Raw genomic sequence first — 16,047 nt, forward strand, 5'->3', positions numbered from 1 at the left:
CCATAACATAAGTATCTAAATTTAAGATAGAATTCAAAATGGAGGGCCTGGCCGGGCCAGGTTCGGGCCGGGCTTAGGCTTAAAAATTCAGCCGGTTGTGTCGGGTCGGGTCGGGCCGGGTCAAGATTCGGGCCAAAAAATTATGCCCAAATCCGCTATTTTCGGGCCTAAAATACCGGACTTTTCAGGCCATTTTCGAACCGGACCAAATTTATAACTAAAAAGTGTACTTTTGTGTTTCCCAAACCCGTCCTGAAAATTTTAAATTTCGGGCCGGGCCCAGAAACCGGCCCGAAAAATTATGCCCAAACCCACAAAAAAATCGGGCGAGACGGGTCGGGCTCGTCTTGATCAGGTCTAATTTAAGAGCGAGATTAGATTAGTGGAATAACACCAGTTATCCAGCCAAAACAAGATGTTAGACCCTGAACCAATTTTCCATCGAATACCTTGAAGAAGAAGGGGTCGAATTTGTAGAATTTTTTTCCATATCCAAGAATCTTTTGCTTGAGGTTTACAATTAAAAAAAGATAAGTGGTGCCGGAACCTCTAACTGGTATTTAGTGCCATCACCAACCATAATATGAGAATTTAAATTACGCCAATTGACAATAGAAGAAGGAATACCTGAACAATTCATTAGATGAGATGTAGCACCAGTATCCATATACCAATTTGAGTCCGGGGGTTGCATCGACATGGCACTAAAAAATGCCGGAAGATCGGTAGACTGATACGGACTGCCAGGTACCAAAAACGCCCCACTGGGCTGCTGTCCAACCAAATACGCCCCACTGGGCTGCTATCCTTGTTGCAGTTGCGGACGTGGGCCTGGGCCCGGGCCCAGCAGACCTTGTTGCTGACTTGCATTTGATTTCCAGGGTTGGGTAGGATATGGGCAAGGGGGACAAAGCCATTGTTGGGCCCAAAGACTAGCCCATGGATTAAGGAACAACCCATTTTGCTGCTGTTGTCCCTGTTGTTGATTTCCTCGGTTCTGTCCGCCCGAATTGGAGGTCGAACCTGAACCACCACCACCACGGGAATTGTGCTTCTTCCCCTTATAATTCTTGCCACCACCGGACTTACCACCACCACCACGTGTCCCGCCATGACCACCAGAATTCGGCTGTGATTGTGGCACCGACGAAGCACCACCATTGGAGTTACCTCCGACCAGTAGAACCGACGACGCTGAGTCGTCGTCTTTCTCGGAGATACGGCCAAGCCGGTCAAGATCAAGGGTGGAGCAGGCTTCTTCGAAGCTAGGAAGAGGATTCGTCTGGCGGATGATTGTAGCAATAGTACGGTATTCCGGGTCCACCTTCCCCACCAACTGGAGAACCAAACGCTCCTCCGAAACAGGGTGTTCGAGGGCGGCGAGTTGGTCTGCGACCGTCTTCAGAGCCTGACAATATTCATCAAGAGAGAAAAAATTAGACATCCGAATATTACCGAACTGATTCTCAAGCAAGACCACCCGTGTACCCCTATTGTCTTGGAAGATTTTGCGTAGCCGGTTCCAGATATGCATAGCCGTGGCCTTGTCGTCCAGAACCTTAAGAAGGAGGTCCTTGGAAATAGTTCCATACAACCATTGGAGGACAATAGCATCAAGACGTTCCCACAAATCGTCATCCATGTCTTTCGGTTTCTTGACCTTGGGGTCAATATGATCTAGAACCATGTAAACTTTTGCCGTGTTCCGAAACAACGTGGCCCATGGATTATACTGCACTTGGTCGACGTCCAAGGTAAGGGGGATGAGAGCCTTGAAGTTGGTGGCGTTGAGAGTCGGGTATCCGCATGAGTAATGGTGTTAAGAGGAGGGAGGCCATCATCACCTGCCATGGAGGAAAAGAGACGAGAAGAAAGAGAAAAGAAGGAAGGAAGAGAGAAACTGCGGAAGAGTGTTTAGCCTAGGGTTAGGCTTGATACCATGTAGAATTATGAAATTCTCCTTCAGGAGGCTATGCATTGATATTAACGTATATATAGTTTACAAAGTCAACTAGGATTTTGTACATTACTATATTTACAATGCTAAGTATGGTACAATAATATATCCATATTATTGTTTCTAACAGGCCTGCAACATATGTTGATTAGGCCTACTGAGATATATAAAGTAGCTTTGGGTAGCCTTTTGTTTTATACTTCTCTCCTTTGAGTGGTCGTAGTTGCTTACTTGCTTAGCGGCAATGGTTGATTTGTAAAAAGACATCCCCGAACACATGTATTTGTCCCGGTTTATGCAAAATCCCATGCTGCAAGACCGTTTTGATGCTTCCATTCGAGTTCTTCGCTTTACAATCCTAAAACTGGACTACTTCTCTGCGTGGCCTGTAGTTATGTTCTAAATAAATTTTAACACGTAAATACTGAAACTCCCTCCGATCCCCATCAAACCAAACAACGAGAAAGATACGAAGTGTAAAACTCTACTTCGTACTACGTATAAGATAACAATCCAAATAAGCACTTTCTACGTACACGTAAATTTTTCATGATGGACAAAGACTCAGAAACTATGTACAAGTAGATCGAAATGAATACGCAAAAATGCAAAATACCTATTCTACTGGAAAAAGAATTCATTTATTGCAATACATATATTGTTACAATCAATCACAAATAACGAAAATACAGCAAAACAATGTTACTCAAATACATACGGAGTAGAGAAATTATAGAGCACAAATAAATACACACGTACGATATTGGTTCTTGAATCTTGACCATACATACATTATATATTAGTATGTAAAATTAGAAAGTTTGAGATAACAATTTTAATATCGATCTCCCAGTGTTGACTGATATGTTTTCGGGGGAGAATTGAGAACGAAGTTGCTCAATCACTATCTCGTCCACCTGAAACCCTTTGGTAAGAACATCGTCTAAGATACGTGGGGTAGTCGCAAACACACCATCGGCGACATTAACTCGCCCTGGATTTTGGCTCCCAAATGAGGCATAAGCCAAAGCGTCTTTCTTCCCTAGATTTAATTGGAAATGGATTAGACCTTGAGGGAACACAATAACATCACCCTTCTTAAGTATCGTGTCATATAATTTGTAACCGGTAGTCACAAAACCGGCATACAACGTTCCTTCTACCACGGCAAAAATCTCGGAGCCACGAGGATGTAAGTGAGGGGTGTTTAAGCCATAGGGCCCAAAGTCTACCCGAGCCATGGCCACCCCTTGTGTGTTGACACCAGGAAATCGAGTTATGTCAACTAGTGTCGCATTTGCTCCCTGAGTGTTGTTTGTGTCTCCAGGTACGTTAAACCCTTTATACAAGAAATCGTTTACCGTCACGTCATTTGGATTTTTGCAAAGCTTCCCATTAACAACCACTGCAAAATGCTCATTAAATATATTTTCGATCAGTAACGTACAACTAATAATAGATTTAGTATATAGTTGTAGAAACACATATAGTAAACAAGAAAATGTTACCTGCATAATTGGGATCATTGATTCCCACACAAAAATCTTGAAGGGGCGTCGGATCAGATGCATCGCTCACGTAAAACAGAATAGCAAAGGCGGACATGCAAAAAGTACTGATGACCAATTTTGGTAAGCGACCTCCTTTAGTATTCACCATATTAAAAGAGACAAGTACTTCGTATAATATTATTGCAAAAAGTAGTAATGAATTATTGCTTTATGATTCTAATGTGTTTATCTGATGTATTTCCCACTTTAGACTTGAGATTATATTTTGTGAGGAACTTATGATATAATAAAGGGTATTTATAGTTGAGACAACAATAATCAAATGTGATTTTTCTTATAAAAGTCACAATATTATCTTTGACATAATTCATAATAGTAATTCAGAGATGGAAAAGTTAGACTTTTCGATCTAAGGTTTTAGAATGCTAAAATATACTGTATTTAGAACATGATTGAAAATTTTATATACTCCCTCCTTTTTCTTCTTTTTTTTTTTTTTTTGGATACACTTTAATATTTGTGGTCAACGTTTATAAACTTTGATTTTAAATTCTCGATATTACAAATATAAGTTAATGCCTTAAAATAATATAATCAAAATGTCTTGCATGCACAAGTTGTACAATAAATTTATTGTACACCAACATAACTCTTACCCTGTTTTTTTTTTATACTTTTATCAAGTTTTTTTTTAATTTTTATATTATTAAAGAAAATTGATAGATAAACATTTTAAAGGGTTAAATGATTAATTTTATACATAATTATTGATTAAGAATATTTATTTTATCAAAATGAAAAAATTTATGACTAAAAAATAGACAACTTTTACATATATAAGGGTAACTTTTAAGCATTTTACGTTAATTTTAACTTCGGTGTACAATATTTATCGTACATCCCATGTAAATTAAATAAGAATTTGTGTAATATAATTGAGATATTGTTGGATTCCTATCAATATGTATTTTCAAACTATCAAATTTTTATTAAAAAATTTATATATAATTAGATATATTAATGGTCAAACGTCTGTATTATATTCCGTGAAAAACAAATTTTAACCATAAAAAGAACGGAGGGAGTAGGACGTTTTGTACGTAAGCAATTAGTTAAGCCATTAGTCAAGTCTAAGTTTGCTGATTTTTCTTATAGCAGTCATAAAAATACAATATTGTCTAGTATTGAAATTTATAAAAATTTTATTTATAGAAGTCATAATATTCCACGTGTGCAATTTATTGATTGAGAATGATTGCAATTGTAGCTAGTCTTGATACAACGATCAGAATCATTCTCGCCCAAAATCCGAACTGCATACTGTATATCCGAAATTATTGAAAATTGGATTCAAACTTGAGAATTTGATACGATGAGGCTAACCATGATTAATTTATGATACCGAGTCACATGATCGGATCCCAACATTATCTGAATAGCATGTCACCTTTATTTGTATAGTTGTTGGCCGACGCGCTATCGCGCGCCGTCCCCCAAGATAGTCAAAAATTAATAGTTTAATTATTTTTAGTAAAGTATCTCAATTATGGTTAATAAATGTTAGTTTGGAGAAAAAAACATATAGCTTAGGAACTACTAACACTTGTATTTGTCGAGATTGCATATGCTATCTTGTTCAACACTTAATTCTAACTCACGAGGATTCGAAATGATAAAATTAGAGTAATATTATTCAAATATAAGAGGTATATAACTAAGTTCTAAGAAATATATAGTCATTAACTTTGCCGCAATAAGCTACATTTTTAGTTAGCTAATCTTGGGAAACACACTACTTACGTTCCATATTATATTTTCATTGATAGAAACAAAGCCTTTCTGTTGAAGGGCTAGAACTCAATAACAAGTACTTAATCAATCCTTAAAATAGAAGGATGCGGAGCAAAACTAAAAACTACTACTTCCTCTTCCTCTTCCTCTTCCTCACCCTTCGCGTCTTACTTACGAGTATTATTACGCGTATGGTTCGTCATGTACTTATCCTCAGAGCTGTTATTCAGACTAATTTAGCCATTTGTTTATTGAAATGCACTAAGAATTATACAACCATCATAAACAATATCCATAATAAGATGACAACAACTACTTCATTAATGTTCCACTGCAAGTAGCTTTAACTTTCATTGCAAAAGAACGAACAAGATCTTACTATCAATACAATTAGCTTTCATTAAAATAAAAAAATCTATTACAATTAGCAACTTCATATAACATCAAACATTCAATTACATAAAACAGAAGATAAAAAAAACCAAAAAATGACAGGCGCTTCTTGATCACCATGTCAAGTCTGCACACTGTAATTCTTCACTTTGCCAAAAACAAAAAACTATTTCTGTAGTAAGACAATAAAATAAATTAGAAAAAAAATTATCAGGCAAACCAACCAAAAAATCGCGAGAAGTATTTATGATTTATGATCAAAATATACAATCAAGTATTCTAAAACATCATAATCAGTTTCCAAAAAAACCCGAGCATCGGGTTAAACGTACTCCGTATATTGTAAACTGTGAGCATTAAAAAAAGTTGTCTACATCACTATCAAACATATAATGTTGAACTATTTTAACTTAATTAATGGGCATAAAGAAGAATAACGAAAAGACACTTTATAAATGTATAACCATTTCTATGTTCCTCTAAAAGCCAAATAAGAAGAATATATAGACACCTTCCCAGTATACTACTTCTAATTTCTAGCCTGCATATTTTAATTTAATACTCGTTCAAATCACTGTACGATTTCCCAAATTCTTATATGAGACTGTCCTCACCATTAACTGATGGTGAGACCAGTTCACATTTGCGAATTTAGGTATGTTACTTCTATAGTTTAGATATATTACTGTTTTTTATAATTTTAGAGGAGGTATTTTTTTTAGTTTAGGTATGTTACTTTTATAGTTCATACATGTTACTTTTTTTTATACGGAGTAGTTTTAGGGGAGATACCTTCTTAGTTTAGTTATGTTACTTCTATAGTTTAGACATGTTACTTTTTTTATAACTTAAGAGAAGGTACTTTTTTTAGTTTAGGTATGTTACTTCTATAGTTTATACATGTTACTTTTTTTTATACGGACTAGTTTTAGGAGAGATACCTTCTTAGTTAAGTATGTTACTTCTATAGTTTAGACATGTTACTTTTTTTTTAATAATTTTAGAGGAGGTATTTTTTTTAGTTTAGGTATGTTACTTCTATAATTTAGGCATGTTACTTTTTTTTTATAATTTTAAATGAGTTACTTTTTTAGTTTAGGTATGTTACTTCTATAGTTTAGACATGTTACTTTTATTTTATACGAAATAGTTTTAGGGGAGGTACATTTTTAGTTTAGGTATGTTACTTATATAGTTTATACATGTTACTTTTTTTATATATATATAATTTTAGAGGAGGTACTTTTTTAATTTAGGTATTTTACGGCTATAGTTTAGATCTGTTACTTTTTTTTATAGTTTTAGGGGAGGTACGCTATTGGTTTCGCGCTCGTCACACCATCAAGTTGATGGTGTGACTGGTCTCACAGGAGACGCGCTGGTACGATTTTACCATAAAGACGAACAAATAAAGACATTGGCAGTGGAAACAATGAAGAAATTAAGTTTCCATATTACAAAATAATGAATTCAGATATGGGGATACTGAAGTACTAAAATCAACAAATAAATCAGAGATTCAATAAATAAACGGAAAATGAGAACAACAAATTCAAACAACATATTTTTTTCAACGTTTTATGCAAGCACTATCTATCGCAGATAATAGTTAGTGTATTGTTCAGAACTTCAGATATATTACAAAGGAGATGAATATTAAGTTGCTCTCATATCCTTATAGGGAGGTCTCCTTAACAATCTAAAAATAATCCCTCCATCCGGAAATAGTTGAACCATTTCCATCATCTCCCCGTCACTCGTACAAGTAGTGGCGTATTGTAAAATAAATCATAAGCCAACACTACACTGGGAAAAGTGACTTCTTCCATCCTAAACTACCACAGGTGACTATTCTCTTAGAACAGTGGGAGTATATATATTTTATAAATGCAACATGCCGAAAAGCTAGTACTTCGCCAAATTCCACCAAGATCATAAATTTATTTTAAAAAATAGAAATTCTAATTAGCTTAATGGATATAAACTAAATCATTGCCAGTTACATACAGCAGGAACCAAATAACATTTTTGCATTTTTTTCCCTTTTTTCATCAATTGAAGTAAAAAAAAAGCTGATCTACACGATTCGCAGAAAGTATGAAATTGCCCATTAAAACACATAGATAATACAATGCTCCAAAAAGTATTTCTATGGAAATAAATCGAAAGTTGCAGAAATAATAACCCTGTTAACAAGAAATGCAATTGAATAATGTGGGGAAATAAATCACCTGGGGTTTAATGGCTCCCTGAACAGTTTGAAGAGCAATTTTTCCCGGGGGCTCCAAATTTAACAAGGCTTTCCTAAAAATGTCCTGATAAATACCCAAAAAATTGTCAGAACTTCTAATTTGATGGAAACTGCCCTAAAACAATAAGTTGATGTGAATTTTGGTTGTAATTTCGAAGTAATTGAAGCAGACAATTGCTTACCATAGTTTTTGGTTCGCGAAATCAGAGAGGAGGTTCCAATTAAAATCTCTACTCCGGCAACTGAGTTCGCTGCGTTGGGTTGGGGTTGGGCTATACGGCTTTTAACAAAGTGTGGCAAACTTTTATTTTACCCCAAAAAAAATTAAAAATTGTTTTTCACCGCCTAAAAATGGAAAAAGTGGCTACGTAGTTCAATTTCCTTCCAATTTTTTACAATCCTTGTGTGATTTTTCTTTAACTCTTTCACCTTTCTTTCTTTATTTCCATTAAATTTTGTCAATTATGTGAAATAATAGTTGTGAAAATTTATGTAAATTCATGGACGATAAAGAAGCGAGGGTTAAATACATGAAATTGTTGAAGATCGAAGAGAACATATTAGAAATATTACCGTTATTGTGGCCCCGCACATAACATTTCCATCTATTTTTCCATATTTCAGGTGGTAAAAAACAAGTTTCAAATTTTCTTTAGGTGGTAAAATGCAAGTATTAGTTTTTTAGGTGGTAGAAAATAATTTTTGACTTTTAGATGATAAAAAACAATTTATCCTTACTTTATTAAGGACAAAACGTCAGAACTCAGCAGATTTGAGGGCCTATTAAACAAATATAGCAATCAGACTTACTTCTTCAGGCAAATCAGGGGAGCAAGGATGAAAATACAATTAGGAACTAAGATCAAAGTTAGAAAACTATTTAAACTTTACTGACTATTAATTGAGCAAGTTGGAACAAACATATACACATGGAAAGTGCTCAAAATAAGTCTACCTTGGATGGGGTGGCCCCTAGATTGGTTTCTGCCCATACTTTCTCCATGAAAAAATCATCAGGAGTGGCTGCATTCTTGTTACTTATTACAGGCACCTTAATGGATCTCTTACCTCTCAATTTCCTGCATAACAAAACAAAGTAAACATCAGATTAGTCTGACACGAATTCAATAAACAACCACTCACATTTAGAACAAAAAACTTGAGCATAACAAAAAAAAAAGATTGCAAACCTCTTCTTGGAAAAACGACATTTAGAACCACTCACATTTCAAACTCCCACGTTCACCCTTAACAAGGCAACTCTTCCTAAGATGCCGGATCAGACGACTGAGGAAAACCGAACAACTAAAATAAACTCCGGCTTAGATTTACCACACTCTCATCCATACCCAAGGAAGATACAAAGGACCTATTTGATGACAAGGTCTGAGTACAAGTACTGGACCCATCAAACTTCAAATTTATCACTCCCATTCATACTCAACGAAGATATCAAGAAATAACAATTTAGAATATGTGTTGCAATCTAATTCATTAAGAGACAGACAAGTAACAGAGTAATCTATCTGATTAACAATCATATAGCTCAACATGATAAAAATAACATACATCCTCGAGCTCGCTTTCGATTAAGTTAAATTCTAACTAATATAACATCCACAACATCAAACATTATATAAATTAATACAATCAACGATCAAATCTCAGTCAACCAATTTAACAAAGCAAAAAAAAAATCAACAATTACCTCAGCAAATCCCTCAAGTTGATCTCCTCTCTCGAAGCGTATTTGACCGCTCCATTACTTCTTCATTCACAGAAAAATCTTCAACCTTAACCCCAACAAATCATTGATTATTACAAACCAAGCAAAACAATCAACAAAATAAACAGATCAAGCTGCCCAAGTCACAGGTAATCTAAGCAAAGATATTTAAATCTTGAAGTAGGAAATGAATACCATCAAATTCAGTTTTATTTTAGCTTGTCTTAAATACAAAGATGCATAACTGATCAATATGCACCCCTTTTTATATTGATGGAGCACAAGAAATTAAACAAAGCAATTATCTGAACATGAAAGGGAGAAAGTCTTTAAACTCTTCCTCATATAAAACACGGGAAAGTAGTATTGTGCTCTCAAACTTCAAGTGCAGTATCTTACTCCTGTATATCCCTAAACTTACTCCTCTATATCATGTAATTACAAGAAGCTTTCATTTGGGCACGTACAGAGCAACATAATTTGCAAATATATTAATGGCATGCACCTGAAGCAAGTGATGGTCACGGCGATAACATAGAATAGAAAAGGCAGAATAATCCATCACTTTATCTGCCAACAAGACCAGATGGAAACATACATGGGAAGCTACATATATTCATTATTAGGTTTTTCTTGAAACGACATAGGCATTATTGATCAGTTTTAGCAATCTCACCAGATAAGCCTTTTGAAAGAATCCCGAGAAATTTCTTGTCTTGACAAACTGACTAAGAGCTTCAGTATGATCCCGTGAAAGACAATGCAATTCCCTCTACAACGGGATGTGAACTTTGAACTTTTCATATCGTAAATTCTCAAACTAAAACAGTACCCCTCGAAAAAACACTTCACCGAGAAGTAAAAGACACAAAGATGAAACCTGTAGCTCCAACTATATACGGAGTGGAGTACAAGATTTTTCGGTACACAAAGGAAGTTACTGAATGAAGAAGCATTAGAAAAATAACAGGAAGCAACATTTTCAAAGCACATAACATTTTATCATTGGATGAGCAAAACTTACATATAAAATGATCTTTCTTCCGTCGCAGGGCAATCTTTTCGTCCCATCCTTCCTCTCGAATGCATTCTCTGCAAAGGGTGCAGGCCCTTGGTCGTGGGGCTGTTGCTTTTTTACCTGTTCAGGCACAAGTTTTGATAAAGAAGCAACAAAAGGGATGTATTTTCAAAGTTTGAAGTAAAATGAAAAAATCATCACAGTTGATTTGCCGTAATGTAAAATGAAGTGCACAATACCAGTTGGAGTGTCTTTTATGTCAAAAACATTAGCTGGACATTATTCAACCAGCTTTTCTGCCTCCTCGTCACAAATATCTTGCAAGAGAACAACCTATACAATAAAAAATAAACATATCAGCATATTCACATAGGAAAATCCCCACCGGGGGGGGGGGGGTCCAAGAAGCGGTGTAGCCATTGTTTACCTCATGAAGCATCCGGTACCAAGCAGTGGCAACTGGAGACCACTTTGCGTGCTCTTTGCCAACACCTTTAACAGCATGTACTTCAAGTTCGATTTCCTGGACAGATGACAAGATTGCTGTTTGATGATATTTAACTTCAAAACTTCGCAAAGGAGTTTATAAAAGAAAAAACAGAAGCTCAGAGATACAAGGCACGTGAATCACTCAATCAGAAAATTTCCATCTATCATTAAACAACCCTAGTAATTTTAAGTATCAAGCTTCTGTACTCAATGATAAAAATAGACATTAAACAAATATGTAAAAAGAGAAACATATGAAATTTACCTGTCCTGGCCCAAATCTAGCAATAGTGATATCAGGATTCTTAGGATGAATTAGATTTTCAGATAGTTCAGGTTGCATTTCCTGGCTAGACTTAAAATTAGTATAAGTTCTGGGTGTCGTGGTTGAACTTGACTCTTTATTTTCTATATCCAACAAGAACATACTCCCATTTGGCAGCCACTTCAGTTCTTCTGACTTGACTGCAACAAAATGATAGCAATCATTATTCAAACGCACCATAAGCAAGTGAAACAATGGAGGTGAACAGTTAGTACAAATACTACAAACTAATCCTCCAACCCCTTACATGCCAAGGGAATGAAGTAAAGTTATACCTGAACGTCGTGGTTCACCTCGGTTACACTGAGCATGAAGTCCAAAAACAATGGTATTTTTCTCATTTGGTTCATCCTTTTCTAATAAAAAGTAAAAATAATATGTTAAAGCACAATCTTATATGGTAAACTCATGAACTCATGTATCGGCGTTAAACACCAGTAGACCATACCTGACTTATAAGAAAACATCCTTGGATCAACTCTCAAGGGAATAAGCCCCAATCTGTGTGCAAGAACCTCATCCTGAACCACTGATGTGTTTTTTGCTATAAAAACCTTCTCAAGGGCCATTGTGGGAACCTGAAACAAGAGTTCAAAGCTAAATCACTTTTTCACACAGTCTTAGTACAAGAAGTAGTATACCGTCTAGGATATGGTAACTTCTTTGTGCCTAAAACGCCAATCAATTCTACACCGAGAGCAGTGAGCAAGTTCAAACGACATAAATATATTCTCTTCTCTTTTGCTTATCTTCCAACAATGGAAAGTGAAAGACATAAATATATTCTAGATCATGCTGGATGAATAAATTGAGACAGGATTCAGGATACCTTCCTAGTGGATCAATTGCAATGCAATAACCGCCAGCAAAGTGAGCGGTAAGGGTGGCAAGTGCCTTTAATGAGGGGTATGAAATGACTTCGACAATACCTACATGTGCAAAACATGAGCAATATTGACATTTTCATTGTACACCAGAAAAATTAAAAACATTCCACATAAACAAACTAATCTCACCACTTCCAGATGTCAGAAAGAACTTTCTCCAGTATGTCCCATGCAATCTCATTTACCTGCATAAAAGTTAGCATTACGATCGATTATGTAACTGAAAAACTATATTGGAGCTGATTTTTATACCTCGGCAACTATTAACTCTCAAAAGTTGTCATGTATAGATTCATTTGCTTACAATTCTCACACTTTTCTCAGTAGCATACATAGTCTACTGCTCCATCTTATTCTAAATAAGTGTCATTCTAGAAACTGTTATTCTTCTCAGATGAGAAATCACTCTACATTTTCAATGCAAAGTATACTTTAAATTTCCCAAGACCACAGTATCAACCTTAACGATACGAGAGCAACTGTAAGGTCATCCATACTTCTTGAATACTCAATAGTTAGTGATCCTCAAACAAATTATTATCACTCCAAACTATTTTTACCCTAAATCAATAAGAACTTGGCTCGAACAAAATTCGATGACATTCAAAATATTAGCAATAAGCCAACAACTGAGAGACAAACTGCGATTACACGCACACTGAGAGACATCACACAAGCCTATATTATAATTTCTTCATGATTTCTTTGCTTTTACAATACCATTTCATCAACTTTTTACCAATTCAAACATACAAAATGGTATAATTTCATTCATGAAATTGAATCCAACAAAAAAAAAGAAAACAAAAGATTAACCTTGACATTTGAGAACTAAGATGGTAGACGCAATTCGATTATGCCATCAATTTTCCCTTCACCCTCTTTCTTTCTCCAACTTAAGTTTCAATTTGATTTCGACCAAAATCATATTATTAAAAGAAAAACAGTTTAATTGGACTCTAATCATCGAATTCGTTCGACACTAATTTGACTGAATTCACTGTAACTGACTGAACTTTTTATAATTCAAGCTTAATTATTGCCCTAAAACTTCATATTTTAAACAATAATTCCATTAGTTGAAGAGAAAAATATGTAAAACAGAAAAAAGGATGCAAACCTGGAAATGTATAAAAGCAGTGCAAAAGGACGCACCCATTGGAGGGAGATTGGTGATTGAGTGATTCAGTGGTGTTGCGGCGGTAGCGGCGATGCGGAGGGAGAATCGGTAGGAGATGGGGGATGAGATTATACCAAGAAGAAAAGCAGGAGGAAAGAGGGGGGGGGGGGGGCTCGAGCAAGCAAAAGGAAGAGGAAGAAAGACCTAGGTCAGGCTGAACGTAAAGAGAGACGTGTCCAAATCTGAGAAAGAGGGCAAAAATGAAAAATTGGAAGAAATTGAGGGGCATTTCAGGTACTTCACTATTGGATGAATAGTCAAATACAACTCCTTGCTTTTAAAGGTTGTAGGATATACTACTAGAGTACGTGTGCGATTCACGATACAGCGCGTCTCCTGTGAGACCAGTCACACCATCAACTTGATGGTGTGACGAGCGCGAAACCAATAGCGTACCTCCCTTAAAACTATATAAAAAAAAGTAACAGATCTAAACTATAGAAGTAACATACCTAAACTAAAAAATTACCTCCTCTAAATATTTTTTTTTTTTTTAAAAAAAAAGAAAAAAAAAAGTAACATGTCTAAAGTCTAAACTATAGAAGTAACATACCTAAACTAAAAATGTAGCTCCCCTAAAACTATTCCGTACAAAAAAAAGTAACATGTCTAAACTGTAGAAGTAACATACCTAAACTAAAAAAAGTACCTCATCTAAAATTATATAAAAAAAAAAGTAACATGTCTAAACTAAATAAAATACCTCCCCTAAAATTATTATTAAAAAAAAAAGTAACATGTCTAAACTATAGAAGTAACATACCTAAACTAAGAAGGTATCTCCCCTAAAACTACTCCGTATAAAAAAAGTAACATGTATAAACTATAGAAGTAACATACCTAAACTAAAAAAAGTACCTCCTCTAAAATTATAAAAAAAAAGTAACATGTCTAAACTATAAAAAGTACCTCCTCTAAAATTATAAAAAAAAGTAACATGTCTAAACTATAGAAGTAACCTACCTAAATTCGCAAGTGTGAACTGGTCTCACCATCAGTTGATGGTGAGGACAGTCTCATATAAGAATTTGGGTTCACGATATATAATCTAAATATCAAATTTGCATGAAAGGTTATCAAATTCGAGATTCTACTCTAAATCGAAAAGTACTCTTAGAATCGAATCGTAAAATCAAACAAGTATTCTCAAATTATACGAACAAGTATAATCAAAGTTTTATTCTCAAATTTCATTGAAAGTGCTTATATTATGGGTCAAAAAGTTAAAAATTGAAATATATAGTTATTTACTAGCTAAATGAGGAATAATTAACAATATTTATCCATTACTTAACTTTCCCAGCGTGATTCAAATTTATGAGATTTTCGCTAGTCGAGAAAAAAATGTAGAATCGTAAATCGAATCGTAAGACCATATTTGAATCGTAGAATCGTAAGGTTCTACGATTTAAATCGCGATTTTAATAACCATGATCTTACCTATAGTTATAGACAATTATCATCTAAATAGATTTTATAAATATACTTCTAAGGAGAAATTAAAATTACTTTTGGATATATATGCTACTTCTCCATTTAGTGTCTTATTTATTAAAAAAAAGTCAAAACAAATAAGTAGGGATGTTTAGAGTTTGTTTTAAACAGGATCAAACCATAAAGAAAACTGTATATTTTTACGGTTTTATCGATTTGGTTTACGATTTGGTTAATAATTTTAGCTAAATACAGTATACGATTTAGGTTTAAATTGACAAAAAAAAAAAAAAAAATCCGAACCAAACAATAAGCCATATTAATAATATGGTTTACGGTTCCAACCGTAAACTGTAACCTAAACTAATCTATATTAAAACATAACATGTAATTAAGCTTTTATTGCATAATTTATCATAACTAATTAAATACAAAATACTTTTTTTTTGGAATTTGAAAAATTGGCAAGACTAGCAAATAGGTTAATTTTCTCATTTTCTCTTGTACCTCCAATGAAAAGCGAACCTTCAAAATTTGTGTTCAACCAAATCTCTTTGTATAAAAGTCATGCTTGTTGTAATAAGTCCATCTATACCTATTATCTATACTATTATTAAATCTTCAAGGCAAGAAATGACACGTTGCCACGTGTCACTGTGATTTGGCAAGTGAAATGATGATGTGTCATGTCATGCGCGCGCACACATGCATTATTCAATTTTATTATCACAAAAAATGTTAGTATCAATGTTCGAACCCATGACCTCTTAATCATAATGTAAAGTTATAACCATCTCTACAATGATATAATGTATGACTCTAAAGTAATGAAAAAAGACAAAAGGCATTCTTATAAATATTAAAACTTTAATACCAAATATATATACTTCGTATTTGAGTGACAACATATTATAAACTTTTTTACTTAATCTTTTTTAGTTACTCAGATAATACGCAACTATATTTTTTGTTATTCAATTTATTATAATTGATACTTTAATAAATTTCTTATGTTTATAAGTGAATTATAAAAAATAAAGTTTTATACGGAGTACTAATCAAGTAAGACTTGAAAAAAACAAAGT

The 16,047-nt window shown here is 34.4% G+C and overlaps 2 protein-coding genes across 5 annotated transcripts; both read right to left on the reverse strand.

Moving 5' to 3' along the window:
* Positions 1 to 2,551: 2,551 nt before the first annotated feature.
* Positions 2,552 to 3,744, reverse strand: LOC110781095 (putative germin-like protein 2-1). The gene is made up of 2 exons (XM_021985344.2): positions 3,466 to 3,744; positions 2,552 to 3,362 (listed from the first exon to the last, which is right to left on the reverse strand). The coding sequence occupies exons 1-2, from the start codon at positions 3,614 to 3,616 to the stop codon at positions 2,770 to 2,772; spliced, it is 744 nt and encodes a 247-aa protein (XP_021841036.2). The 5' UTR covers positions 3,617 to 3,744; the 3' UTR covers positions 2,552 to 2,769.
* A 1,890-nt stretch (positions 3,745 to 5,634) lies between these two features.
* Positions 5,635 to 13,653, reverse strand: LOC110779674 (uncharacterized). Of its 4 annotated transcripts, XR_008928297.1 has the most exons (11): positions 13,469 to 13,651; positions 12,478 to 12,533; positions 12,291 to 12,390; positions 11,910 to 12,039; positions 11,737 to 11,817; positions 11,402 to 11,601; positions 11,075 to 11,170; positions 10,887 to 10,980; positions 9,612 to 10,767; positions 7,884 to 8,982; positions 5,635 to 5,824 (listed from the first exon to the last, which is right to left on the reverse strand). XR_008928297.1 is itself a non-coding variant. In XM_056837346.1 (8 exons), the coding sequence occupies exons 4-8, from the start codon at positions 12,028 to 12,030 to the stop codon at positions 10,902 to 10,904; spliced, it is 597 nt and encodes a 198-aa protein (XP_056693324.1). In that variant the 5' UTR covers positions 12,031 to 12,039; positions 12,291 to 12,390; positions 12,478 to 12,533; positions 13,469 to 13,653; the 3' UTR covers positions 10,884 to 10,901. The 4 variants fall into 4 exon arrangements, 2 of the variants coding, with proteins under 2 accessions (XP_056693324.1, XP_056693325.1); XR_008928296.1 differs by having other exon boundaries at positions 5,635 to 8,982; positions 11,075 to 11,190; positions 13,469 to 13,652; XM_056837346.1 differs by lacking the exons at positions 5,635 to 5,824; positions 7,884 to 8,982; positions 9,612 to 10,767 and having other exon boundaries at positions 10,884 to 10,980; positions 11,075 to 11,190; positions 13,469 to 13,653.
* Positions 13,654 to 16,047: the final 2,394 nt, after the last annotated feature.

The sequence above is a fragment of the Spinacia oleracea genome, chromosome 2 (assembly GCF_020520425.1).
Source record: "Spinacia oleracea cultivar Varoflay chromosome 2, BTI_SOV_V1, whole genome shotgun sequence".
Taxonomy (NCBI): Eukaryota; Viridiplantae; Streptophyta; class Magnoliopsida; order Caryophyllales; family Amaranthaceae; genus Spinacia; species Spinacia oleracea.

Excerpts from the sequence above, each read along its gene's own strand:
- LOC110779674 (XM_056837346.1), bottom strand. The coding sequence starts at position 12,030 with ATGGCCCTTGAGAAGGTTTTTATAGCAAAAAACACATCAGTGGTTCAG. Across the intron at positions 11,191-11,401 it reads CTAGATTTGGGCCAGGACAG|CAATCTTGTCATCTGTCCAG; the intron begins GTAAATTTCATA and ends ATCATCAAACAG. Across the intron at positions 10,981-11,074 it reads GGTACCGGATGCTTCATGAG|GTTGTTCTCTTGCAAGATAT; the intron begins GTAAACAATGGC and ends TTTATTGTATAG.
- LOC110781095 (XM_021985344.2), bottom strand. The coding sequence starts at position 3,616 with ATGGTGAATACTAAAGGAGGTCGCTTACCAAAATTGGTCATCAGTACT. Across the intron at positions 3,363-3,465 it reads CAATGATCCCAATTATGCAG|TGGTTGTTAATGGGAAGCTT; the intron begins GTAACATTTTCT and ends AGCATTTTGCAG.